This window comes from Microtus pennsylvanicus, chromosome 2 (assembly GCF_037038515.1).
Source record: "Microtus pennsylvanicus isolate mMicPen1 chromosome 2, mMicPen1.hap1, whole genome shotgun sequence".
Taxonomy (NCBI): Eukaryota; Metazoa; Chordata; class Mammalia; order Rodentia; family Cricetidae; genus Microtus; species Microtus pennsylvanicus.
The window spans coordinates 7,081,854-7,109,831 of record NC_134580.1 but is presented as its reverse complement, the minus strand read 5'-3'; the positions used below and the strand labels follow the sequence as shown (position 1 = coordinate 7,109,831).

The window sequence follows — 27,978 nt, the reverse complement described above, 5'->3', positions numbered from 1 at the left end:
CGGCGAAAGCGGGGCCTCTCATCCCTCCCGGCCCTGGTTTATTTTCTTCGCTCCGTGAGTCCTCTCTCTCCTTTACAGCTATGCTTTTCAAGCCGCGTCTTTGTTCTCCTACACGTGCTTCCAGTTCGTCTCTGTGAGTTGCTTGGGATGTGAGGGGAAGGGATACAGGAGCGGCAGAATAAAAGGCAGCTTTGGAGTGGGTGGCCCTCCTTGGGACTCCTGTAGTTTGGGGGTGTGGAGGGAAAGCAAACACTCCTTCAGCCGTGTAGAGCTGGGGAGCCAGCCTCTCGGGGGTCAGGCCTAAGGGCCACTGCTTTGTTTTCAGAAATAAGAAAGGACACACCGTCGCTTTGTGGAACTGGCTCCAAACCATTTTCCCTTTGCTCTGTTGGCTATTTCTGGGTTGTTCCGTGTGGTTTTTCAAGAGTTCATCATCACACGCTCAGGAGCAGAGACCCATCAGAGTGAGCCTGCGTTCTCTGCAGCTAGGGCAAGCCCTGTGCACAGGCCCCAATTAAAATCAAACTGTGTGTGTGTGGCTACATGACATTCCCGAGGCTTAATTAGGTGGAACAGAGAGAGGCTGGGCCAACCCCTTCCATTTCCAAGACCGCTCTTAAAGCACCCCCACGTCTGCCCAGGTATCTCTAATTTGGGTCTTGATAAGAAAGGGCCAAGGGAGGCGGTGGGGGTGCTGGGGTGAATGGGTGGGGACAGAAAGCTCCTTAGAACCAGAGGTGGGGGGACTGTGACTGAAGATCTTGAGGGTGTAGCAGGACAGCGTGGGAGGCCCTGCCTGCCAGCCCTGTTCAACTTGAGGCTTGGAGAGGCCGCACTGAAAGGCTGGCCAAGGTCAAGAGCTGGTCACATGAGACCGTGAAAGCATCCTTCAGCTCTTCTTAACTTTGCCAGAGGGACACGGGGACACCCACCCCTTCCTGGCATGACCGCCGAGGATAGTTGAAAGGACTCAGGGCTCTGCTGGTCATTCTCAATTGTCTGCGTGATCACTAAGCCAGCACTAAGCCAGCACGCCAGAGCCCAACCTCAGCCAAGCCTCCCCCAGTCTCCAGTTTCAATTAATCAGTTACACTTGGTGTAAAAAGTCTCTCTCTTTACATTTCCTACGTCTCCCCAGCAGGCGAGTCTGGCCGCTGAGCGATCAGATCATAAAGGTTCCGACCTAGTCAATAGTCATCCACTGATAAGATTCACAATGGATGACATTCCCCTCGTTAGGAGGTGACGGGAACTGTTGGGGGTGGGGTCTCCTGGAGGAAATAGGTCACTGGGGGGGCTACATCTCGACCCAGGGACCTCCATCCACCATGATATTTTGCTTCACTGCACATAAAGCCAGAAACAAGTGTGTGAAGTGACTGTGGATGGAAAATTCTGGAACACCTTCCCGCACTTACGTTGTTCCTCTCAGGAACTTGTGACAGTGTGAAAACACGTGAAGACATGATCAGCCATGGAATTCTAGACCGCGGGCCTTGCACATTTCCCTCCCTCCTGGCGACTTCTCTCCTCTCTACTCCTGATGCTTCTGACTTGGCCTTGTCTGCTGGGGGAGGTCCAGAGTGTCACCTAGGATTCTGATCAGTGTCTTGGAAAGGTCTAGAGGTATTCAGGGAGTTAGAAGTGGGAGGGAGGGGATGCCAAGTGTGTACAAAAGAGAGGACAAAGGGCAATGGAGGCAGGGAACAATCCGACTCTGTTGAGAGAAGAGGGGAGCCCACAGCCAGCTCTGGAGTTTCCATGCTGTGGCCAAAACCAGGGAGTGAGAGAGGAAGAGGACAAAGCCCTGATCTAGTGCAGGTCAAGATACCTAATAGTAGCCATACCTTAAGTTAAATATCCTGTCAATAGCTTTGCAGGAGCAAGACTAGGTCTGAGCTCTCTGACCTTTAGTCAAGGTGAAGTGGATCCACTTCTGTGGGCTCCCACAGTCACAGAAGCAATGTCCCAGTGCACATGTGGACCTGTACACACACACACACACACACACACACACACACACACACACACACACACACACTGTACTGTTCAAGAGTTTCCTAGCTGCTGTCTTTGCCCTTCCACTGTTCTTAATGACATCTAAAGGGTTCTTTTGAATCCTGTATCAGTTACTTTCCTCACTGATGTGCCAAAATAAATGGTGGAGGTTTGCTTTGGCCTGTGATTTCAGCTCATCACGGGAGGAGGCCTGGAGCATCTTGGTCTGAGATGGTGGTAATGTGGAGTGCTACCTGTCACATTGTGGTTTGCCAAGAAGCAAAGGGCTAGACCCCAATGGAGGTGGGACTAGACTTCAAAAGGCCTGCCCTTCCAGGCCTGTACCCACCAGCTCAACTCCATGTTCCAAATGTTCTGTAACCTTCAGACATAACATCACCATCTGGAAACAAGTGTTCCAGCACAGGGGCCCATGGGGACATTGCAGAGTCAACCCAAGTCAGAGCTGCTTCTCTGCTCAAGCTCCCATGAACCTCTTCCTCTTCAAAATGAGGCAGTAGTGTTCTCGTGGCCTCCAGGACTCCTGCTGGCCCCTGCTCCATCGTCTTTTCCACATACACCAGTGGTAGCCAGGACTTGGTGCCGGCTGAACCTGACACCAGGAAGGCATGTCCCAGAGGCTCTGCTGGGGGTCCCCATGCTTCCTTTAAGTCAAATCTTTGCCCAAATGTCATCAAACTGAAACCTTTGCTAGTCGTCCTGGGGAAGGAAATTCTCTGTGCCCCAATTTTGCTGATCTTTACAGTGCATGTGCTCCTGTCTAGAGTGCAGCAGCTTTCACCTCCATTGTGGAACACAGGCTGCCCAGAGCGGGACTGGCACATCTATCTGTTTATTAAACATGCATGGTGTCTGTGTGTGTCTGTGTGGATGTGAGTGTGTACAGAGGCCAGAGGTCCATGTCAAGTGTCCTTCTCTATTGCTCTCCACCTTAATTTCCCTCTCAATGAACCTGGAGCTCACTGACTGGCCACTGAGCTTCCGATCCTGCCCCTGGGATCCAAGCATGAGACATCACACTTGACTTTCTACATGGCTGCTGGGGATTTGAACTTATGTCCTCATGCTTGAGTGACAAGCATTTTATCCACTGAGCCATCTCCCCAGCCCCTTGGTGGTGGTGTTTAAATGTATTTGCTGATGTGTGTTGTCCATCAACACCGACAGACAGGCCATATCTGTACATGTTCAGTACCTGCCCCATTTGTTCTTTTCTTTTGAGACAGAATCCCATTGTGTAGCCCTGTCTGGTTTTGAACTTACAGAGATCTGCCTTTGTCTACTTCCTGGATGCTAGGACTGAAGGTGGGAGCCACCATGCCTGGTACCACTTGTTCATTTTAAGGAGTTGAGATGCAAGCCTTTGATTCAAAGCTCCCTGAGACCGCATCCCCCGAGGCAGTTGTGACAGGTACACTTTCCCCTTTTCCAGGCCTGCTGTCATTCCACCTGTAACTGCATGGGGTTTCCCTTTGGGAAAGGACAGTTCTCCCGCTGCCAGGTGTTAGGGATTGTGCTCTGGTCTTGCGCATGCGCATTCCTCTCGCGCACACTGTGCATTCCGCTTCTCTTCCTCTGAAGCTTCCCATTGGTCCCAGCGCCAGTGTGATCTAGAAAAGGCACTTCCTGCCTCCTTCACAAAACTTACTAACTCCAGCTTCCCTGCATGGGACCGGTCCTGAGAGTTCAGAGCAGTTCTTTAGGAAGACCACACCTTTGAAAACAGCTTTCCCCCAAGTCTTCAACTCTGCACTCATGCCTACTGATGGCATCCCAAGTCTACTATGGCGATGACGGACCCAGGGACAGTCACTAGAAGATGCTTGTCATACCCACAGACCAGCTGAGCCTTCCCTCTGCTAATCATGGCTTTAACCACTTTGGGATGTGCTAAAAGCTTTTCAGGTGGTAAAGCGACTATTAGATACATGACCGTTAAGAGTATAATTTATTAGATTTCTGGCCATGTAATTAATTTGAGAACTTCAAGTGGATCCAATACATAATATATATAATATGTAATATATAACACATAATATATAATCATATAAATATATCCAGTGTGTGGGTATAACCTAATGTCTTTGATTCCCCAGGGGATGTGTGTCACTTCTGATAATCCTGTCTTCCTGGTAGGCTGAGGTTGAGGGTCAGGGCTATCTCCTCCTCCAGGCTGTAGAGTTCAGGCTATAAAAGCTGTAGGAGAGCCTACATTCAGTCCCCATAACCGTGGAAAAGAAGCATGAGAATACTGGGGGTGGAAGGGTTTAACTGAGGACAGGACAGATGTGACGAGGGGCTGGGGGTGGGGAGTAACCGAAAGGAAGGAGGTGTGGAAAAGCCATATGGGGACTTAATCTCTTGGAACTAAATTTAAAAAAATATGATTTATTAGAACATTTTTAAAGTCTGAAGGAAGACACACTTCAGTGTGTGTCTGGAAAAAACTGCTCTAAGAAGCCATGTATTGTCAGCTTTCATTGTTCCAAAAGGTGCTACCCAGGCTGTTGGAAGAGAAAGGGCATCAATTTGTTACCCAGCTGTGACCCCTATGAACTATAATACCAGGCAAGTGTGTTCATTGGTGATAGAGGCACTTTGATTATAGGGATAACCTACTACTCTCTGATTGGATTTGAGACCTATTCCATACGAATGGATCCATAACATTAACTGACCAAAAACCCAAGGATGGGGAAATCATAGGCCCCAGGGGGGAACTGAACAATGTTGTTTATCTAAATTGGCACACTGTCAAATTGCCTGCTGAATGTTTGTGTTTATACCCACAAATGCTACCCTCAGCCTTACCTAAAGAAGCCTCTCTGTAGTGAGCAAGTGTGAATGCCATGTGAATTATTACATCTCGGCTGTATGAGATGCCGAGAACAGGTGACCAATGAGTGCTCATCTCTGAATAAGATAGGCTCACCATCTCCTGGAAAGCCCAGGGAGCTTCGCAAAGGTGGAGTGGGAAGAATGTAGGAGCCAGAGCTTAGAAGAAGGTTATTAAATGCCATCTCCTGGGCTAGACAGCCATTGCAACCAGGAACTCAGCAGCTGGGGTTGCCTGCGCTGGTCTGAACAGAGGGGCTGGTCAACAGTCATGCATGCAAGGAGACCCTACAGCTCCTGCTGAACTATTGTCTATTACAGGGTCTGGGGGTGGGCGATGTCTTAGTTACTTTTCTACTGATAAAACACCATGACCAAGGCAACCTATAGAAGGGAAAATTTACTTGGGCTCCAGGTTGTTGAGGGTTCGAGTCCATCACTGTGGAGCTTCAGGCATGGCAACAGAAGGGAGAAGGGGAAAGCTGAGAGATCAGTTTTTTCCACAAGCAGGGAGGAGGGAGAGGGAGGGAGGGAGAGAGGGGGGAGAGGGAGGGACAGAGACAGAGAGAAAGAGAGGGGGAGAGAGAGGGGGGAGAGGGAGGGAGGGAGAGAGGGGAGAGAGGGAGGGAGAGAAAGGGGGGAGAGGGAGGGACAGAGACAGAGAGAAAGAGAGAGGGGGAGAGAGAGGGAGAGAGGGAGGTAGGGAGAGAGAGAGGTAGGGAGAGAGAGAGAGAGAGAGAGAGAGAGACCTGGAAGAAGTGTGGCTAGGCTATCAAATTTCAAATCCCGCTGCCAATAACAATAGGCCAGACCTCCTAACTCCTTCAAATGTCATCACCAAGTGGGGACCAAGTGTTCAAATAATGAGCCTCTGGGAGACATTTCTCATTCAAACCACTACAGGGAGTCATTATCTTCAGTTGTGTACCCACTGATGACCCCAGGAGACTCCAATGATGTGCTCCTATCCAATGGTCACATAGACGGTCCTGGTTAAACTAAATGGGTCACAAGACAAAACTGAAAGTCATGAATCTGGGTAGGGATGGTATGGGAGGGTTAACGGGAATAGGAGAGAGAAAAGAGGAGAGGGTATATGGAGAACAGGCAGGACGTATTATATATTTGTATAAAACTGTCAAATAACATCAGAGCTTGGTGTGACAGTGTGCACCTCGGGGAGGCAGGAGGATGCTTGGGGTTTACTGGCCAGAAATTCTATCTTTTTTTTTTTTTGGTTTTTCGAGACAGGGTTTCTCTGTGGTTTTGGAGCCTGTCCTGGAACTAGCTCTTGTAGACCAGGCTGGTCTCGAACTCACAGAGATCCGCCTGCCTCTGCCTCCCGAGTGCTGGGATTAAAGGCGTGTGCCACCACCGCCCGGCCAGAAATTCTATCTTAAAAAACAAGATGGAGGGTATTCTGAGGAACATCTGGGGATGATCTTTGGCCCCCACATGTGCATATGTACACCCCACCCCGACACACCCATGCATGCACAAACAGATAAATCTATAGGAAATGGTATAGGGAACACATGCTGAACTGCAGCAGCATCGAACACATAGATTGTGGTATTTTATAATGGAATTTTACTGTTTGAATAGCTGCAAATGCTGGCAGCCATATTTCTGCAGTAATTACCATATCTTTGGGAACTTTCTGCACCATCAGTGAGAAAACAGAATTCGAAATTACCAAACAAAATCATGTTGAAAACCCAGCCTCTTCGGAGCCAATTTACTCTTCCCGGGCCTGCCTGCTGATAAGAGGTGGCACATATGTCCGCCCTGACATCAATGCGCTTGGCCTCGTCAAATTCCGTGGTATTTGCAAGAAATAAAAACCTCTCAATTCCATACCTCTAAACCCATTTTATCACATCTCAGAATCCACTTTATTGAAAATACAGTACGACCTTGACAAGCGTACCCAGAATACTAAACACATTACGGAGTCTACGAGACATTCCCCATGATCCCTGGGTTTCTCAACTGAAGTCCCACAGAGGGACTCCTGGCCTTGGGCATAGCACAGTCACGGTGAGTTCATTTGGTGGGAAGGCACTCAGCAATGACTCTGCAAACATTCAGAGCCATTTTGTCAGTGAGAAGGGGTCTTAGGAACCCACTTGTCCCTGAGTTTCTGTGACATCTTCACTATGACCCCTTCACAGGTTACTTGGTCCTTTTCTGAGTGTGTAAAGGTCAAATCAACTTTGGTGTCACCAACAGTGCTGCCACCGTGAAAGTGCTCAAACTCCTGACCTTCCTATTGGTACATTCTCCATACAGGCTCGTATCATGTGTTGTGCCCACCCAGATAAAATGTCAGAAAGTTGTCTCCGCCACACCCTCTGCTTGTTGCCTTCCTGCTTCCATGTGGACTACAGGTCTTCCAGGTAACATTCCCAAACTCCCTCATGCTGCCTGTGCCCTGTGCCCCGTGCCAAGCCCTACCTCACCGCTCTGTGCCCTGCAAGTCCACAGGTGCCATGCATTGTACGGAAACTACCAACTCTCCCATTTGCGTGGCCACAGAGCTGAAACTCTGACAGGGACTCATCCGTCTTGTTCGCTATTGTGTCCTGACGTCTGGCAAACTGCCTACGCGTAACGGTGCTTTATAAATATTTAAAGAATGAACACATGAGTAATTTGACAGTAAGCAAACTGTAAAATATGTTTATAACCGCTTTGTAATACCGTCCTCAGTTAAGACTAAAACAGTATGAGAATAACATCTCAAGTATTTTTAATATGAGATAATTGCAAAGTCAATCAGAATAGACCCTCTCTTGATTTAAGCCAAGTTTTTTCTACTGGTTTAATAGAGTTGTTGGCTAAATAGAAAATCACATAAGTGCTTATTAATTATACGAATTAGCAAATGGTTGTAATAAATATATGAGCTATGTAGAACCTAGTTATGATCGGAAGTGTCAACATGCATGTAGTAAGCATGTGATAAGCGTGGAAACTTCACATAGAGGTGGTATTTGTTGTAGTTAAATTCCAGTTACTTGTGGGGTCCTATGGTCAACATCCTGATGCAGCAGCAGCTTTTGGGGATATGAATGGGGAAGAGGGGAATGATGTGTCTTGGAAAGATTTTTTATTGTCTACTATTTTAAAAAATATTTATTTCATTTTTATTTTATGTGTATGAGTGTTTGCCTGCATGCATGTATGTGCACTGTGTGTTTGCAGTGCCTGCAGAGTCCAGGAGGGGGTGCCAGATTCTCTGAAGCTGAAGTTGTGGATGATCAAGTGGGTGCTGGGAACAAAGTCTGGGTCCTCTGCAAGAGCAGCAAGTCCTTTTAACCACTGAGCCATCTCTCCAGCCCTATTCTCCCCCTCTTAACAGTATATAACTGAGAAGTGTTTGAGCTAACACAAATAGGAGCAGTGTCCTTACTAAAGTCTAATGGTGGAGCTCCCAGATGAAGAAAGCCAGGTTTTCTGATGACTTCTTGGCAACCTATTTTAATGTACAAAGAACTCGATGTGCTCAACATGTTTTTAGAGCATTTGTTTTAATAGCCCTGGAGTTTCATATTTCAGCTCCGAGGTTACTTCCCTAAGTAAAATTTCCCCAAATTTCTCAGAATCTGTAATGTCCTATTACATTTGGGAAGAGGCCTTGATGAATCTGGCAAACTCCTTCCAATCTTTAGAACTCAAACTGAGGACAGGTGTTATATCTGGTTTTCCTGAGTATTCCCAGGGTCTGGTAAACAGGTTCTTAAAGGCAACTAAGTGCCAGGCAAATGCTCACTCTTCCCTTTCCTTTGTGTGTGTGCATGTATGTGTGTGTGCATGTGTGTGTGCATGTATGTGTGTGTGCATGTGTGTGTGTGTGCGTGTGTGTTTGAGATTGGGTTTCATTATGGAGCAATGACTAGCCTGGAACTCACTTATGTAGACCAGGTCGGCCTCCATAACTTGAGATTCTCCTGCCTCGGTCTTCTAAGCACCGGGACTACTGGCCAGAAGCCACTCCTCCTTAAGGGAAGCTGTAGAGTCTAGCAACTTCCTGCTTCCACCGGATGACTGTCAGAGTGGGTAGTCTAGTGTGGCTGGTCCTTCCAATAAAGTGACACCCAGTAGGTATACAGTCAGGGTGGAAAATGACCATCCCCAGTGAGGAAGCTAAGTCTGAGATTAACCTGGGTGTTTCTGGAGACTTCAATTTGATTTATCCAACCAGTGTGATGGTGTCTTCTGACCCAGCAATTATACTCAGTGGTATAAGAGAATCTGCGATGGCTTGTTTTGTCAATTTGATTTTACCTAGAATCAGCTGGGAAGGGATTCTTGATGAGGGACTAATCAGGTTGGCTCAGAAGCAAGCCTTTGGGGGAGCCACCCTCATTATCTTAATTAATATGGGAAGACCCAGCCTCAAAATTTCCTGGGTTTGGATCCCGGACTGGATAAGTGTAGAGAGAAGGTGAGCACATGCCTGCATTCTCTCTCTGCTCTTGTCTGGGATGTGACCAGCCACTTCAAACTCCTGCCTTGACTTCCCTACACTGATGGACTGGTATGAGCCAAAGAAACCTTTATCTCTTCATCACAGTAGCTTTCTGGAAGCCATGACAAGACCTGAATCTTATGTTTACCAAGCATGGGCAGTGGCACCATTCACAGCAGCAAGAAAGTGTAAGCAACACAAACCAGATGATTAATGGCCAGGCAACATGTGGTATCTACATATGATACTTTATCATACAAATAAATGAGGTATTGACCTGGGTTCCGACGTGGATGAATGCCCAAATAGTGCTGTATGATGGAAATCACAGACTCTCATGTTTTATGATTCCTCCCTAAGCTGGGGATGCAGCACAGCTGGCTGAGTAGATGCCTGTATGATTCTGTTGATATAAAATATCATTTATATGAAATATCATGGAGGTAGACAATACATTTTGGTTGCCAAGAATTTGGAAGAGTAGGTATTGTGTGATGTTATTCCTGGGGAGACCTGAGGAAACATATGCTTACCTCAGACAAGCACCTAACAACAGACCAAACTAAGAATGCCACTAAAGTCTATCTCGGTGAACCATGAGTTTTATTGGATTACTTATAGAGGCAGACATGACTCAAAGGCAGCTGCATGACCAAGGCCCACTGCAGCATGAGTGACAACTCACAAAACTTGGACCTGGAATACACTGCACAGTCTGCCGGAAGCTTGTGCAGTCAGGGTGTCCTTTCCAGCCATCCCTGCTGGTCTGTGTCTGTTTCAGGCCACTCAGCATGTGACAGGTGAATCTGGTCAGTTTCAGGGACTTCCTGAGCTTAGTGAACTTCCTTGAGGATGGAAGGTTTTACTGCTCCCTAAAACATTCTGGGTGATAAGAAGCTTCCCTACAAGGTGAAGATTTACCTAGGAGGAAGCTGCTATGCAATAGAAGGGTGTTAGGGTTTGAACACCTGGTCCATGGTGGGGCCATTTGGGAAGGTTGGAACCTTCAGGAGGTGGAGCCTTGCTGAAGGAAGTGGGCCACTGGGGGTAAGGTGGGGGGTGCACCTTGAGACTTTCTAGCTGGACTCCATTTCCTGTTTGCACTGACACAATGTGAATAGCCAGTCCCGCCACCCCCGAACTGAACCCCTTGAACTGTAAACCAGAATAAGCCCTCCCTTTCCTTAAATGGCTTCTCTTCCAAAGAGTGTGGAAAGTGAAGGGCATGGGCAAGCAGAGCATCTGCCGCGAGCCCCGCATGGGGTTCGGCTGTGAGGAAAATGTTCTAGAAGTAGGTAATACCCGTTTAGCCTTGTTAAGTTGTAGCCCTTAAACGGCAAAATCTGTGTTTTTTTATTCAGATGTAAACCACGTATCTCAATGCTTTAAACTTCGTGGGATGCAGACGTACAGGCTCATTAGCATATGTCCCAGTTAACTTGTTATTCTTACTGTAATGGCAAAAATGCTGTACTTGTTAGTGTGGAATTCTGCTTACTGCTCTTCTTAGTGCAGGAAAAGCTTGAAGATACCTGCAAGAGGGCCAGTGAGCTGGTTCAGTGGGGAGAGGGGCTTGCAGCCAAAGCCTGACAATGCAAGTTCATTTCCTGAAACCCACATAGTGGGAGGAGATAACTCAGTCTTGTAAGTTGTCCTCTGACCTTTGCAAGCGCTATGCACACCCCCCATGCAAATAAATAAAAATGTAAAAAAATCTTCAAGAAGCATTTCATTAACAATGAAGAAAACTCTGAAGCAGAGTTTCCATGAGCCGTCTCCCTGGTCCCTTTAAAAGCCTCTTTTCCTGTGTCTGTGAGTGAGCGCACACCACAATGGGCACGGAGTGGTTGAAGGACAGTTCCAAGTTTCCCTTCCCCCCCTTTGAGGCACCCCACTGCTGGTACCCCTGCATTCCATAGTGAGATGGGAGGTAGAGAGGGGAGAGTCACCCAGAATCCTTCAGACCAGCTAACCTGGGCACAGCAGACCCTGCCTTAAACAAGGTGGCAGAGCACTGGCCTGGCATGGGTGAGCCTCCGGGTTCAATGACAAAGTAAACTGTACTGACCCAGCATGCATCTGGGTGGGAAGCACTGGTCTGTAATAGTCAAACGAGGTCACTCTTGTCTACAAAGTAAAGGTGGCAATTTTTTTTTTGCTTGAAAAGTTAATGGAATTAGAAAAAGATACAGTGAGTTGAAAATATTGAATTTATTTATGAACTACAAGAGAAGGGAATGCACCTGAATTCTCTGAAAAAAAAAATGAACATAAAAACATGTGCTCCACATCCTGCCTCCCTCCTCTTCACCCTGACTCTGTGGCAGCAGAGAGACTTCCGGTTCCTGATCTGTGGGACCTCAGCTTGAAAGAGTATGCGCAGGCAGAGGTCTGTGAGCAGCCCTGGGGGTGGGGCACCCAGGGTTTCTCCGGGCTCCCTTGCTTACTCAAAAGCCCTCCGACAGCTATTTGCACTTTAAAGGCTCCCACAACTCTCACTAAGGCTCACCCCTCTGGGGATAAGGTACTGAAATGCAAAAAAATGGGAGAAATACTCCCCAGTTTCAAAGCAACTACTATCTAAACCTGAAATGATCAAAAGTGACTTCTTTCTCTTGAAAAAGAAAAAAAAAATAAGCACAGCACCCAAATGACTTTGTTGGTTTGAAAGATGCGCTCATAAACTTGAAAATGAAAAATTAAGTCATTGCCTTTCTGTCCCCACAGCACTGGGGACCTCTGAAGTGTTGAACCTCCAGGTGTGTGGGCAGCAGAACCACTGTGCTCCAGAAAAATGGCTATGCAGCTAGATAGGATCTGAGTTCCCCATGGAAGACTGGGGGTCCTGCAGAGTCTCTCTGGCTGCTTGGCTGCTGCCACTCAGGTTGCCTAGGTGACTGTTGATGACACCAAGTTCCTGGATCACCAGGCTCAGGTCCTCATGGAGTCTGAGCACAGCACCCCTCACCTCGCCTAGAAGCCCATGGAGAGAGCTCGCCTCGGGGGATTCCCTGGGCAAGCCTTCCCTTGTCTGAAAACTAGCCTGGGATAGGCTAACGGAGGGGAAGCAGGTTCTAGCTGGAGAGGAAAATGCTACCTGATTACTGCTAGGAGTGTGAGCTGGCTTCTCCGTAGCTGAGCCGGAGTTATCTTGACCATTGGGGTATTCTTCGTCCTCTGAAGATGCTGTACCCCTGGGAGAAAAGGGGTGGCAAACCCTGGCTGCCTCATCTTTGTATGTGAAGGGGGCAGACGATGACTGTGGACGGGGCTGAATCAAGAAGGAAGGGCTGGTGAAACCCAGGGGCAAGTGATGGGCTGACTTCTCTGGATGGGCCGAGTCAGGAGACGACACAGACAAAGTAGAAAAAGAAGATGTGACCTCAGAGGCAGTGGAAACTAAAATAGAAGGAAGAGAGAGAGAGATTTATATAACATACAAGCAAGAGTAATGGCTACAATAATTGTGTCATGTAAACACCTATCTGGAAGGTCTCAATATAAACCATTCTGAATTTTAAAAGTTTAAAAATTCACAAACCTGAAAAAACCCAAAGCCGGAAACAGACAAATCTACAGATGTATTATTATATACCAATAATGCCGTGGAAATGAACCTAAAATAGAATGATCAATATTCACCATGACATCTAAACCCTACCCAGCATATTTTTACGCTACTGTAGGCCTCATCCCTGAGAGGAAGGTATTAAATCTTCTGCCTGCTGGGGTTTTATGTAGGCGTTTCAAGTAGGAAGGCCGAGAAAGTCCTAACTTAGTCTTTCACCTTTTCCCCCATACGGATATTATTATAACAGAATAAACTCCAGTGACTCCAGGATAATGAATCTTTTCCTCTCTGTGGTCAAACATAATTAAGACTAAGCCCAGCCCAGCTCAGATCCAGAGCACTGTAGCACGCGGACCCACTTTTCTTACCAAGGATCTGTAAACGGCATAAAAACGTACTTGAAATCCATTTCATAAAATTAAAGACTTGAGAACAATTTCATTTCCTTTCATGTAAAAGCATACTAAATGTCTTCTATCTATTCCATTCTAGTTTCCCAAACTGTTATGAGTGTGTTCCTTAAGTGTTGCCTTTCCTGGGTGGAAACGGAAGAGGAGGGCACTGGGAGTTGGAGGGGGGAATGGGGGAGAGGGGCTGGGAGGGGAAGATGGGGGGGTGGAGGCTGCAGCTAGGATGTAAAATAAATAGATGAGTAAAAATAAAATAAGACAAAAGATAGCAGATGCTGGGGCTGGAGAGATGGCTCAGAGGTTAAGAGCTCTTGCTGCTCTTGCAGAGGACCTGGGTTCGGTTCCCAGCACCTACATGGCAGCTCACAGTCATTAGTAACTTTGGTTCCGAGGTATCTGACACCCTCTTCTGACCTCTGTGGACACCAGGCATGCATGGGGTGCACATACACATACATATATTGAGGCAACACACCTACACAAATAAAATAAATAAATCTTAAAAAAATAAAATGAAACAGCTGGTGTTTTGTAAAAACGGCTCTTGGGTCACTGCACACTGCCCCTTCCATTAGGACTGACTGCATCATCACATTTAAAATGATGAGGGAACTACAGTACTTTCCTTTACAGGGTTGCATGAAGCCCAGGATGGCCCCAAACTCACTATGGAGCAGAGGATGACCTTGAACTCGTGATCCTCTTGCCTCTGTTTCCCAAGTGCTAGGGTCACAAGTGTGTCACGACACTAGGTTCATGTGCTGGACAAAACCAAGAGCTTCATGAGTGCTCGGCGAGCCCTCTGCCCACTGAGCTAGACCCCCAGCCCTAAAGCATCTTATCCGACTGTTCCCCAAACTTCTTTGGACACAGGGCTTTTTTTTTCTCTTGGAATACCTACGTGGATTTATTTTTGGATATACGGCATAAACTGGTGAAATCTATCCTCGGGTGTGTGTGATGCGCTCTGAACTTGTTACTTTAAAGATTTACTCGGCCAGGCACACAGCAGGGAAGCTGAAGCCTGCCACTCAGCACTCGGGGATTTTGCTTTGTTGGTAGATTCTACTACATATTCATGTCCCTTCTGAACTAAACTGGAACTCATAAAAATGGTCAGGGCAGGTGGCCACTCTCTATTTTTTGCTCTAAGCTCTTCAGGGCCTATCTACAGTTCTCAGGGAAGGGTCCAGTCACAAAACTTGTTTTTGGATGCCAAGAGTATTCTCAGCTGATGTGGCAACAGGGATGGAAGGAAAGGGGGACTCAGCTGTGCATGGCCAAGGCCAGCCAAGCTCCCTGGGAGAATCTGGGTCAGGCTAATCCAGTCACTCTTTGCTGGTGCTGGGAGGGTGGTGCCATGCTAGTGGGCACGTGGATGATGAAAGCCACGTGTTCACATGCTCCATGTTGCATCCCAACTGTCGTCTGCTGCATCCTTCACCTCCTGGGCTGGCTCTTTGTTCTTCAGCCTCCATGTCCCCCTTTCTTATTTTGCTGTCATTTGTGAGTAGTGCAATCACCAGCGGGCCAAGGACAAGGAGGTCCAAGAGGCGCTGGAATACGCATGTCTGAAAATGCTCTTTCTACCATCAGGCTTAGAGATAGTTTTCATGAAGAATACTAGGCAGCTAGCTGGCCTGAGAGATTCTGGGATTCTCCTGTGTCTGTCCCCTATCTCTACGTAGGAGCACGAAGACTGCAGTGCTCACTGCCACGCATGACCTATGTGAGTTCTGTGGATCCAAACACAGGTCTCCAGGAGAGCACGACACTTGCTGGACCACTGACTCTTGAAGGCCATCTTCCACCACCTTCCTATTTCCAGTATTTTAAGTGCTAAGTCACAGCCATTCTACTTAAAAAAAAAAAAGATTTATTTACTTTCATTTTGGGTGTGGAGGTGGTTTACCTGTATGCAGGTCTATGTAACAGGTACATACCTGTTATCTGTGGAGCCCAGAAGAGAGCACTGATCCCTTGGAACTGCAGTTATGGATGGTTGTGAGCCACCATGTGGGTGCTGGGAATTAAGCCCAGGCCCTTGGGAAGAGCAGCCATTGCCCTTAACTGATGAGTCCCTTTCCAGACCTGCTGTTCTAACTCTTACTCATGGCACAGAGCCTGCTGCACCTCTGAGGTATTAGCAGTTTTCCTCTTCATCCCCAGTACTCTGGAATCCTCGATGCTGTTCGCTGAAGCGGGGCTATCTTCATTGACTGAGGTTTGAATCAGGGAACTTGTTTCCTTCGGATTCAAATGTTTTCTCAAGGCTTCGATCAGGGAGCATATGGCTCATGGTGTCTCTGCTCTCTCTCTGAACTCCTGGTTTGCACGTAAGAGTGTCTGAACTATCTTCCGACTCCTCGCTTTCTAATGTGTGCAGTGTGTGTGTGCACACACTCATGTGTATAGGTGCACGTGTGCCACAACAGTCATGTGGAGGTCAGAGGACACTCTTGGTCGTGGGTCCTCTCCTTCCACTGCAACACAGGGCCTCTTGCTGACCACCGTGTTCAGCCTAGCTGGTCTGTGAGCTTGCCAGGGTGTCCTTCTGCATCTCCCTCTCAATAGGACACACCAGGACCACAGATGTGGGCTACCACATCCCCGTTCTGGGGCCCGAACTCCGGTCCTCAGGCTTGAGCAGCACTTTACTGAGCCTCTCTCCAGCCCTAATTTTCAAGTATGATTAGTGTGTGAGAGCGCAGCACAGCACACGTGTGGAGGTCAGAGGGCAATTGGCAGAATTGGTTCTCTCCTACTTTCACGTGGGTTCAGGGAATTGGCCTTTGGCTGTCAGGTTTGCTGGGTAAGCGTCTACCTGCTGAGCCACCTTACCAGCCCCCTTCCTACTTTCTCCTCCCCTTCTCTCTCTCTGACATTGTCTCTTTGCCCTACTTCTTGGAGGTTTCATCAGTCTTAGCTTGCAATCCTTCTGGTGAATTTCTTGTTTCTGCTGGCTGATTTTAATTTTGAAGAGGTTTTTTGTTATTCTCAGAAATTCTCCAAACAGCCTGTTCTTGTTTTATAGACACGTCATATTTTCTTGTCTTTTGGAGAGTTTTTAAAGTGTTTTCTTCTCCCTTCACGGTGTAATGTCCTCCACTGTGTTCCCACACTGTTCCTTATGAGAGGCCCTTCCAGAAGGCTCCGGCTCCGTGTCTGCTTGAGGCTCAGAACAGAGGGTGAGAGCTGGCAGAAGCTTCAAACATGAGCATGAGGCGCCAACTCTGGGGCCCAGTGAAGAGTCGCCCCGGTTTTTGACTGATGCGGCAGACGTCAGTGAAGCAGTTTCTCCTTCTGAGGCAGGTTAGCATCTCAGCACCGTCTCCTGTTTGCTGCCCAGAGAGGAAAGGGTTGGCTACCAGCCTTCCTGCAGCCATCAGGGGAAGGGTGCCCGTAGGCTCTGTTCACTCACTCCTGACAGCTGCTCTGGTTACAGTCCACACAAGCTGACCACTTTTTGGAGCTCTCATTTCAGAGACCCACCAAGTGCTCCTCCTGATTTCCAGGACCTTTCCCCACCCCGGGAGTTATAGGGGTGGGTTATTCAAGGTAAACGGATCACTTCAAGGTGAAGTCCAAGGATAGAACTCATTTTTAATTTATTCTTTAAAAAAAAACTTTATTTAATTTTATGTATGAGTGTTCTGCATGTACACCTGTGTGCTGGACGAGGGCATCAGATCCCGTTGTAGATGGTCGTGAGCCACCATGTGGGTGCTGGGAATTGAACTCAGGACCTCTGGAAGAGCAGCCATTGCTCTTAACCACTGAGCCATCTCTCCAGCCCTTATTTTATTCTTTTATATGATGATGGTAGTGGTGTTTTTTGTTTGTTTGTATTTTTCTTAGAAAGAATCTCTATGTATCCCTGGCTGTCCTGGAAATCATTATGTATAGCAGACTGGCCTCAAACTCAGATACCTACCTGCCGCTGTGCCCTGGGTGTTGGGACTATAGAACCCATTTTTAAAATAGCTGCTTCCTGGTTCTCTTTAGCACGTGCCTTGGTTTACATGTGGTCTGCCCCCACACGATCATGCTTCCCAATGTGGCCATGACGGGTGGTGGATGCTTTAAGGGCTTGGATCTGGTAGGAGGTCACAAGGTCATCGGGGATACTGCCCTTGGACAGGATTGTTGAATTTCTTACAGAACTCAGGGTAGTTCCTGTGAAAGTGACTTATAATAAAGACGCAAGCCTGACCCTCACATCCTTCTCTGGCTTCTTATCAGGTGACCTTTCTCTCACATGATGCTGTCACTCACCAGAGCTGAGCAGATGCTCTTAGACATTCAAAACTTTAAGCAAAGTAAACCTCCTTTTATTGATAAAGTATCTAGCCTCCAGTGTTGTGTTACAACAACAGAACACTGACTAATACATCCCTCAATGTGGAATAGGTTTGATAACCTCATTTTAAACATGATGCAAAGGAATTCAGTGGCTAGAAATCTCTCCCAGATCAGAAAGTTACAAAGAGACGGGATGGGACTCAAATTCAAGAACCTCCTACGTCCCAGACTGTGAGCTCAGCAGGCACACTGCAGTCCACACCGCTCCGCTGTGCTGGAACGATTGCAGAAGTTCACTCTATTACAGAATTACGTTAACTTGTGGTTAAAATCATCAGGATGGTGAGGTGACATGGCAGCCATAGGAGCAGCTGACAGAGATACTGATCTTTACCCAGAGGATAATAAAGAAAGAAAGAAACTATATTTCATTATTTGAAGATTCCACTTCTCTTACTATGCATGAGTTAGAACTGTGGTCGGTATGTGGAAGTTATAGGAGAACCCAGTAAATAGCCCAGTAAGTGAAAAAGGCTAGCATGGTTTGGAGTGGAAAGGACCCTCAGGCTCACATTCTGAATGCTTACACCCCAGGTTGCAGTGCTATTTTAGAAGGTGGGGCATCTTTTGGAGGTGGGGCCTCACTAGGATAGGGTCCTGGGGGAGGGGAGGTGTTATCCCTGCCTGCTTCCTGTTTTACTATTTGTTGGTAGTCATAGATTGAGCCTCCTCCACAGGTCTGCACTCTGCCAAGCCGCCCTGCCATGCTTCCCCCCTCCACGGCTGAATCCTCGGAAACCGTGAGCCAGAATAAAGGTCTTCTCCCATGAGATGGTTCTGGCAGGTCTCGTGGTTGTGGCAATACAACAGTACCACTTGCTAACTTACTAATATTAATGGAGTTCCATACGAGCTGTGCATTCCCGAGGAAATGGCAGGCTTCCTGCCATTCAGGGAGCTTGCTACTGATTCCCTGTCAGAGGCCATGCATCCGATGGTAGAAAAATATGTTCTTGATGAAATTTGGAGATTCTGGAGCCCACAGTGTATTTACTGGAGAGCCAAGGAACTGTTTCAGAAACAGTATTTGGCAGGAGGAGTGGAAGGGCCAGAGGTGGCAGACGACTCCAAGGAAACAGTGTCTCTGGACACACGGACAGCTTTGCAAATATGAACCCACAGTGGCTGTGACAGCATGGACAAGACCTGTGCCAGCCCAGGTCAGACCAGACCCCAGTGTGGGGAGGGGAGCTGTGACAGTAAGGACAAGACCTGTGCCAGCCCAAGTCAGACCAGACCCCAGTGTGGGGAGGGGAGCTGTGACAGTAAGGACAAGACCTGTGCCAGCCCAAGTCAGACCAGACCCCAGTGTGGGGAGGGGAGCTGTGACAGTAAGGACAAGACCTGTGCCAGCCCAGGTCAGACCAGACCCCAGTGTGGGGAGGGGAGCTGTGACAGTAAGGACAAGACCTGTGCCAGCCCAGGTCAGACCAGACCCCAGTGTGGGGAGGGGAGCTGGCATGAAGTCCCACCCCCAAGGGTAATTCTTAACTGCTGGGACAGGGAGGGTCAGTTTTCTCTAAGAGTGGAGACCGATAACTCAACCATGCCCCAGTGGAGGGTCACACAACACATTCAAGAATATTTGGGCAGCATAAACTGCCCTTGAGGAGGCCGGGGGTAGGGAAGTACACAAAATTAGGTGGGAAGGAAAGGGGGACTTAAGGTGAATATGGGCAAAAAGGGACTAGGAGACTTGCAGCCTGCAGCATTTAGAAAGAAGGTGCTCAGAGGAAACCCCCAAGGAGCCGAGAGGAAAACGAACTCAGGAATCAACTATTAGTGTGGAGCCATCCCCACACTAGGACATGGGTAGGCGCACACATACAGGAGGCCACTAAAGCCCCTCCCCCATACTTAGCAGCAACTTTGGGAACTTGCTAGAGTGTGGGTCTTGGGCCTTCCCGGGACCTGGTGAACCAGAGGCAAGGCTGGGTCCAGAAAAGCTAAGCTTCCAGGTTATAGGTGTTTCTAAAGTAGGAACCAGAAAATCTTCCCCTGGCCACCCTCCTTTGGCTCTGTGCCACCACTGCTGAGTGACAGCGTGGTGTGGGCTCCAGCTCTGATCTGCAGGCTCAGCGCTGAGAAAAGCCACTCGGCACTAATTGCTGCGCGCCAATTTCCTTTTGTTTCCAAACACTGTGCAGCTGCGCTGCACCCTTCAATCTGCTCTGGGGGCATCCTGCACTGCCCTTCTCTTCCCCTGTGCTGGCTCCCTGCAGAAGCGATGTGGGCATCCTGTTGGCACCGAGCCCCTTGGTGCGGGTACTACCGCAGTAAGATAGAGGAAGTAGCTGTGTTTTAAATGCTCGTCGTGTGGTACAGGCCAGTTGTCAGCCGCTCAAGGACAGCACTGACAAACTCATTCCAAACGCTGATGCGTTATCTTTAACATTTCTACTGCAAACGCAGAAGGCCTGCTAATTAAGATACAATAGCTTTCTATTTAAATCGCATTTAGAACTATGTGGCAAAGATGAAACAGGTACATTTCCAGGGATATTGCAATCTTCCTCTGGTGTCCATGTGTTTTATCTGGAGCAGCAGACCCCCGGACGGCTAAACACAGATTTCTCACTTTCTCTCCCTAATTCATCTCTTTCAATGCTCCCAGATGACATACAGTGACTTCCAAATGAGCAACACACTCAAACTAAAGTACTGTCACCCCTCCAATGTATCGTTTTATCTAAATGGTTGTAAAGGGCTTATTTAGAATGTTAAAAGTAGAAACAGCTAAAATGTCCACTGATGGCTGTGTCAGCAGCCTGCGTCTGCACCACGGAATACCATTTGGTCACGAAGAGGGACAGACTGACGCATGTCACAACTCTGAGAATACGCTGGGAGGACGAAGCTGACAAGGGGTCTCATCCGGGATGAAATGTCCAGGAAAGGCAGAACTCAGGCAGAGAGGCTTAGTGGCAGCCAGCAGCGATGGAGAGGTTGGGTCTAGGGCTTGCCGAAGCAACGAAAGTACTGTGGAACTCTGGGAGGAGTAAAATGCACTGAAGTGCATGCTCCTGCATGTGGCTCATACGTCAATGGCCGCGCACATGGTCCTTCTCAGCCGCTCTGTCTTATATCTGAGACAGTATCTCTCACTGAGCCTGCAGGGCACCAGCCAGTCTAGACTGGCTGGTCAGGGAGCCCAGACATCCCCGTCTCTGCTGCTCCAGGGCTGGGGTTACAAATGAATGTGGCCACACCTAGCTGTTTACACAGGCATGAGGGACTTGAACTCAGGTCCTTATGCCTGTGTAGCAAGCTCTTACCCACAGAATCATCTCCCTATATCCACATTTCCTAAGTTTTTAAAGGGAAACTTTCAAATTTTTTGTTGGCTCTGAGGGTTTTTCCAGTGGTTTTCAACCTTCCTAGTGTTGTAACCATTTAACATAGTTCCTCTTGTGGCAAACCCCTCCAACCATAAAATTATTTTGTTGCTCATTCATAACTGTAATTTTGCTTCAGTTATGAATTGTAATGTAAATATCTGATATGCAGGATATCTGATATTCTATCCTTGGAGGGGTGGAGACCCAGAGGTTGGGAACCACTGGCTTCTACAGTTCACCGTCTGCTGTGCTGGTCTTGGAGGGTGGAGACCCAGAGGTTGGGAACCACTGGCTTTTACAGTTCAAGTCTTCTGTGCTCGTCTGGTTATTTCGCCAGCAGAGATGAAGCAGCAAAGAACTGCACAGAACAGTTGTGGACCAAGGACAGAAACAGGCAGGGGCCAGAGCATGCACCGCTGCTGTTTCCCAGCAGGCTGCTCAGCAGGCAACTGGGACCTGAGAGCAGGAGCGAACACTGCCTGTGGGGTCCTGGTACCTACAGTTCTCCGTCTGTCCCGTGTGATGAGGAAACAACAGTTTGAGCTACAGATGGTAACAAAATCAAGTGGAGGAGAGGCAATGGGCTGCCACAGGGTCATTCTTCAGTATTCACAAGGAGCTGGCATTCAGGAGGGCGTTGAAGCACGGAGGTGGCCCCTCCACCCCATTCGAGGTCACGGAGACACACAGTGCAAGTGCTTCTGAACTCACTCAGCTCCTTACTCCAGGGAGTTCATGATGTCGGACGAGGACTCTTTGTGTAAACACTTCTTGAAAGCGGAAGCTGAGAGCGTCTGCATTCTCCATCATCCCCAGTGTCGGGCTATGGAGATCAGATGCCCACTTCAGTCTTGCACCTGCAACAAGTAGGTGCTCAGGACGGCCCCGCTCTCGAGCCCTGGTTCCCAAAGTGCTTTACTTCGCACTCACACCCAGCCGTCCTGTCACTCCTAGGCATCCGCAGGACCTGTTGAGACTACGAGACCAGCGGCCCTTCTCTGCTCCCTCCACTATCAGCTGTCTCCTTTCTCGTTGATTCCCGCCACCTTGCCATTCCCATGCCACGCCACTGTGACTTCTGTCTCATCTGCTGAACTGCACTCCTCTGCTGTAAGGACCGGATGTTAAGTACTGTGGTCTCCAGCGCTGTGTGGCCTGGGTTACTGTTCTCCTTGGCTGCCACTGGGGTGCAAAGGTTTCTGAAATCTGCCTGTAAGGCAGCCAGGCAGGCTGTGTGCCGGGTACACTCTTCCCGCCACAGGCAGTGGCCAGAGGCTGTCTCCTGCTGGCCTCATCTTGACCCCATAAGAGTTACATCTCCTTCCTTCTCGACCTGCACCCACGCCTCAGTTCTTCATGTCTGGTCCCTGCAGACCCTCCAGGCTACTCAGGAGTCTTTAGTCACTTTTCTGGTGCTGAGACAGCTCAAGAGGAGAAGGGTTCGTCTTGGCCCACAGTTCAGTGGCACACCGTGGTGGGGCAGGAGTGTGAGGCAGCTGCTCAGGCTGCATTCCTAGTCAGGAAGTAGAACGAGAAGCATGCTTTCCCCTTTGTAGTCATTCAGGAGCCACACCCACAAAATGGCGCTACTCACAATTAGGGTGGGTCTTTGCACTTCAGTTAACCCAATCTGGAGACTCTCTCACAGATATGCCCAGAGCTTTGTCTCCTGGTGATCCTAGATCCTGTCCAGTTGTGAGTCACTAATCACCACCACAGGTGCTGTCCCCCAGCAAGAAGCAACCGAGGCTGTGACTTGGGATGAGAGCTGCAGAGGCTTGCTGCTTCAAGACGGCAAGCAGCCCTGTGAAACAGCCTTTCTCCTCCAAAAAGGCTCTTCCCTTTATTTCTGGGTTCCAGACTCAGGTCCACTTTCCCAGGGTCATGCCCCACGAGGACCTCTGGTTACCTCCTTGCACTTCTGTGACCTCTAGCCGCCCTGGATCTCTGAGTGGGTGTGGGGAACTGAGCCAAGGTCCTCTGTAATGGCAGTACAGACTCTGAACTGCTGAGCCATCTCTCCAGCCCTGAAGTTCAAACTTCTTAATCTGCTCCTCAGGCTCCACGTCCTCCATCTGGCTCCATGCTCCAGCATCCCCCTTCTATGTTTCTCATGGACCTGCTCCATTTCTGCCACTTCTAAGCTGGCTTTAGTTCACTAACAAAACACTAACAACTACGACGTGCACGGTACTGTGCCTGGTGCGGGGAGACAATCATAAACAGGGCAGGCGGGGTCGTTACTAATAGTCGAGGAGGAATGCGCTCAGCTATTAAGTCTACGTGTAGCTATTGTTTAGCGAAAACAACAGACGGCCTCGCGGAAGGCAGAGGAAAGATGAGTGAGAGTTTCTACACCCCAAGTTCACTCTTGGAAGGGTGGAGGGGGGGGATGCGGCAGGGAGGGGCGGGAGAGTGCCAGTGAAATCCTGGGAACTGTACCAGAGTGAAACAAGACTTGTCTGATAAAAAGAACCTGGGCTGCTGAAAGGAAGAAGCCAGGCTGCTCGAGGCTTGGAAGGCTGTTTGTTCTTTACAAGAAAATGGTGATCAATCCACAGCTGAGTGGCTGCTTTCTGAGGGATGAGTTGGAGCTCTCCAGAACCTCTGTGTTCAGTGACAGTATTCCACAGTGGGAATGCCTTTTCTGTGAGGAAGGTGTTGTCCTGGCTAGTTTTATGTCAACTTGATACATGGTAGAGTTATCTGAAAGGAGGGACCCTCAAGAAAATGCCTCCATAAATTCTGGCTGTAAGACATTTTCTTAATTAGTGATTCACAGGGGAGAAGCCAGCCCATTGTGGGTAGTGTCATCCCTGGGCTGGTGGTCCTAAGTTCTGTAAGAAAGCAGGCTGAGGAAGCCAGTAAGCAGCACTTCTCCAAGGCTTCTGCATCAGCTCCTGCTCTATTTGAGTTCCTGCTCTGACTTCCCATAGTGATGGAGTGTTACCTGAAAGTATGAACTGAAATAAACCCTTTCTTCCTCAGCTTGTTTTTGGTCATGGCGTTTCATCACCGCAACAGTAACCCCCACAGGCGTGTACCTGTTGCTGAGAAGGCATGAGAAGGATGCTGACAGAGAGACTCCGAGGTCAGCGATGGGCTAACACTCATGCATCTAAGTAGTGCAGCAGTGACTGTATGTGCTGAGTCCCAAGTTCCACTCGGAGGGCTTTGCTTCTGTGACCCCCACGCGGCAGAGCCATCCTCATCTGCCTCACAAACCAGGCACCGACATGCAGAGGCCAGGGGCCTCTCCCGTTGCCACGCTGTGAGTGGCAGAGGAGCTGGGATCCTAAACCCCGCCTTTCTGACTCTAGAGCCTGTGCTGTCACAGGAACACTGTTCAGCCAATTACGGGGCCCTAAGAAGGCTTCATGATGAGGTCTCCAGTCTCTCTCCAGCACGGGGAACTCCGCCATCACGCTCTGTCAGATTCACAGTGTTGCTTCTATTGGGTTGATATTGAGATAGCTCAGTGGGTCAGGCAGTTGCTGCCAAGCCTGATGAGCTGAGAATCATTCCTGGGACCCACACAGTGCAAGAAGAGAACAGACTCCTGCCATTGGTCCTCTGACCTCCAGACTTGAGCTGTGGCACACACACCCCTATACACACACACACACACACACACACACACACACACACACCAAATAAGTAAATAGATAAATGTATGCAATAACTTGGAAGTAGTAACCCACACAAAAATAATTTAGTGCTTAGTAACAGAAGTTTTAACAATTTGCAATAAGTGTAAAATCTATCAATGTCACATAAATTTATTATCTATCTCTCCATCTATCATCTACCTACCTACCCATCTCTCCCTTCTATTAACAAAATTGGAAAGAGAAATTAAGGTCCAAATGAATTTTTAAAGAAATCAAATATAGATTACAGCTAAGAATGGGGTAAGAAACGGAGTAGGCAGATTAAGTACTGCAGTGTCGACTGGAGGGAAAGATTAACCTCGTTATTCTGCCAGTCATCCTGACTGACAGCCCAGGGACTCCCACCCAGGGCCAGACTCCAACAGCTGGAAACGTTCCCCACTATAAAATCAAGGCTCTTGTTCTCTCGAATATATGCACTATGGTGTCTTGCTTTATGATGCATCTTGAATAGTTCTGCTTTCAAGATTTAGGCTGTTTTACATACTTTACATTTCCCGTGGAGATTAATGTAAGGCTCAACTTGTCAATTTTCTACAGCCCCCTTCTGGGGCCGCACTGAGTCAGGGGAACGACAGGGGAAAGCATCCTGAGCCGCATCTCTATACTGAAGCGGTAGAGCCTCTCCGCTGTCAGGCCCTCGGTTGTTCTCAGAAACCGTTCGTAGGTCTCAGGGCAGGCTGTTTTAGTTCTTCTGAGATATGGTCTCGTGTATTCCAGGGTAGCCTCCATCCTGAACGTCTGATCTGTCTACACCCCCCAAGGGCTGGGCTTGCAGCTATGTGCCCCCACGCCTGGCTTATGCAGGGCTCAGGATGGCACCCAGGGCTTCAGCGTCCTATATGCTAGTTGAGCACGCTACCAGCGGAGCCACATCCCAGTCCTCAGTGTGAGATTTTTTCCTCCAAAGACAGGGTTTCTCTGTGTAGTCTTGGTTGTCCTGGAACTTACTCTGTAGACCAGACCTTAAACTCACAGAGATCTGTCTGCCTCTCCTGAGTGCTCAGACTAAATCCATGCGCCACCACTGCCCAGTTTTTTTTAAATTAATTTTTTAAAGATTTTATGCCTGTGTATGTATGTGCAGTGTGTGTGCACCGTATGTGTGTGTGTGTGAATTTCCTACATAAAGAATCATGTTATCACTGAACAAAGGCAATACTATGTTTTCCTTTCCAGTATCCACGTCTTTGATCTCTTCCTATGGTCTATTTTGCCCGGCCGGGCCCTCTAACCCACTGCTGAAGAAAACTGATTCAGAAGACGCACGCCCTGCTCCTTGCCGACGCAGTCTGGACGGCCCTCGCTCTTTCATCATTAATTATGTCTGCGGTGCAATTTTAAAAGACACTCGTTATCAGCTTGAGGGAAGCTCCTTTTTATTCCTAATTTGCTTACATTTTTTATAATCATAATTGAATGTAGAATTGTATCAATTTTCTACATGAATCAAGATAATTATATCATTTTAAATCTTATTCTATTAATGTGGTGGATCGCAGAGATTCATTTTCAAACGTCAAGCCAACGCTACAGCTCTGGGAAGAATCCCACTGGGTTGTGGGACATTGTCACTTCTTGATCTTGCTGGATGTGATTTGCTAACATCTTATTAAGACTTTCTGCATCTGATGTTAATCCATGTTGCTCTCTAATTTACTTTTCTTGCACTGTATGTCAGACACGGGTAGCAGATTAGCCATCTTCATGAGATGATGGGGTAATGCCCTGGGAGTATTCGGAAAGAACAAGGAAGCCTGATGCTTTGCCTTCCTTACAATGTGCCAGCAAAACTCCATGGGATCGAGGCGTTGTTTGTAAGATGGTCCTGGTAATATACTCAGGTATATATGTTTGTAAATGTATGCACTCCCATATTATATATACACATGCCCTTAACATAGGTATATATGCACATATTATAACATACACCTTTAACATGGGAACACACACGCACACAGATCTATCTATGACCTATGACAAGCACAAAGGTTATCTCAGGTCAGTTTCAGTCATTGACTAGCTTACCCATTTCAATCGAGGGCCAAACCCACTGATCACATAATAGTCCCTTATACTGCTTTGATATTGGTATTTATAGTGTCCGTAGCTATCCCTGGTGAGGCAGGGACTTGAACCTGGGGCTCCTGCAGGCAGAGCAGTGCCCTCCCACTGTCTTTCACTGTTGGAAATGTTTCCTTATTTAACTTGTGGTTTCATCTTTGTCTTATAGATTATCTAGAAGGGTACCAGTAAGGGCCCCAAATTTAGGGTTCTTCTGAGTATTTTACTAGCATTTTCTAACCTGATCCTCATGTGGCTGGCGAACAGACACTTAGTTTAAAGATGTATTGCTAGTTTTAAATTTGCAGATTAGATCATTCCTGTTAATTTATCTTCAGATTCCCTTACTTATCCTTCCTTCGTCTCCAGTCCACTGCTAAATACCTCCAGGGAAGTTGCCATTCCCCTTAGTTTTCCTCTCTGCAGTGTCCATTTTGTTCCGTTGTGGTCTTGTCTTCGGAGACTGTCCTCTCTCTTCACTCATTGTGAATAATGAGGTCCTGGGGTATATTTTTTGTTGTTTGCTGAGCAGTATCCTTCTGTGTAGCCAAGGCTAGCCTAAACTCACTATGTAGTGTAGACTAGCCTTGAACTATCATCCTCTTGCCCTGGCTTCATGAGTGCTGCATACACAAGTGTTCACCATGTCAGGCCAACTTCTTGAATACATTTTTAGTGGTTGCTTCATGAACTCACGTGCTAACCACAATATGTTTGCCATCTAGCTGTCAGCTTCTAGCAACTTCTTCCATGTCTTCACTATGGGTCACAGCTTCTTATTAATTTCAAAGTCTGGCAACTTATTTATTTCTTCTTAATTATGTGTCTGTATGGGTTTATGCATGTGAGTGAAGGTATCTGTGAGGCCAAAGGGAGCACAGGAGCTGGAGCTGCAGGCTACTATGAGGTACCCAGTGTGGTTGCTGGAAACTGGCCGTGGATCCTCTGCACTGAGCCATATCTCCAGCTCCATGTTGGGCATTTAATAAATATCGTAGTACATGTTGGTAGAGCCCCTTGATTCTGTGACAGTCCCCTGCAAATGTTGTAGCATATGTTTGTGGAGCCCCTTGATCCTGGCAGTCCCCTGAAGACTGGTTTCCATTCCTGTGGGCCTGACTCTTCCAACTGTCACCCATTCAGTGCATGGAAGCTGAAGGCTTTTTCCTTTGGTTTCCAGCACGGATTAGGGGGTCTCCCTACAAGTTTAGTTAGTGATCAGTCAAGGATTTGG

General features: G+C 48.0%; 1 protein-coding gene and 1 long non-coding RNA gene across 2 annotated transcripts in view; one reads left to right on the top strand and one right to left on the bottom strand.

Moving 5' to 3' along the window:
• The first annotated feature begins 14 nt into the window (after positions 1 to 14).
• Positions 15 to 27,974, top strand: LOC142843044 (uncharacterized). The gene is made up of 5 exons (XR_012909556.1): positions 15 to 133; positions 3,317 to 3,430; positions 7,147 to 7,253; positions 23,998 to 24,100; positions 25,860 to 27,974. It is a non-coding gene; the product is annotated as an uncharacterized LOC142843044 (long non-coding RNA).
• Positions 12,079 to 27,978, bottom strand: part of Enthd1 (ENTH domain containing 1) — a 103,873-nt gene continuing 87,973 nt past the window's right edge. The window contains exon 6 of the mRNA XM_075959843.1: positions 12,079 to 12,727. Coding sequence (XP_075815958.1) covers positions 12,135 to 12,727 — 593 coding nt within the window. The 3' untranslated portion in view covers positions 12,079 to 12,134. The remainder of the gene's footprint in view (positions 12,728 to 27,978) is intronic.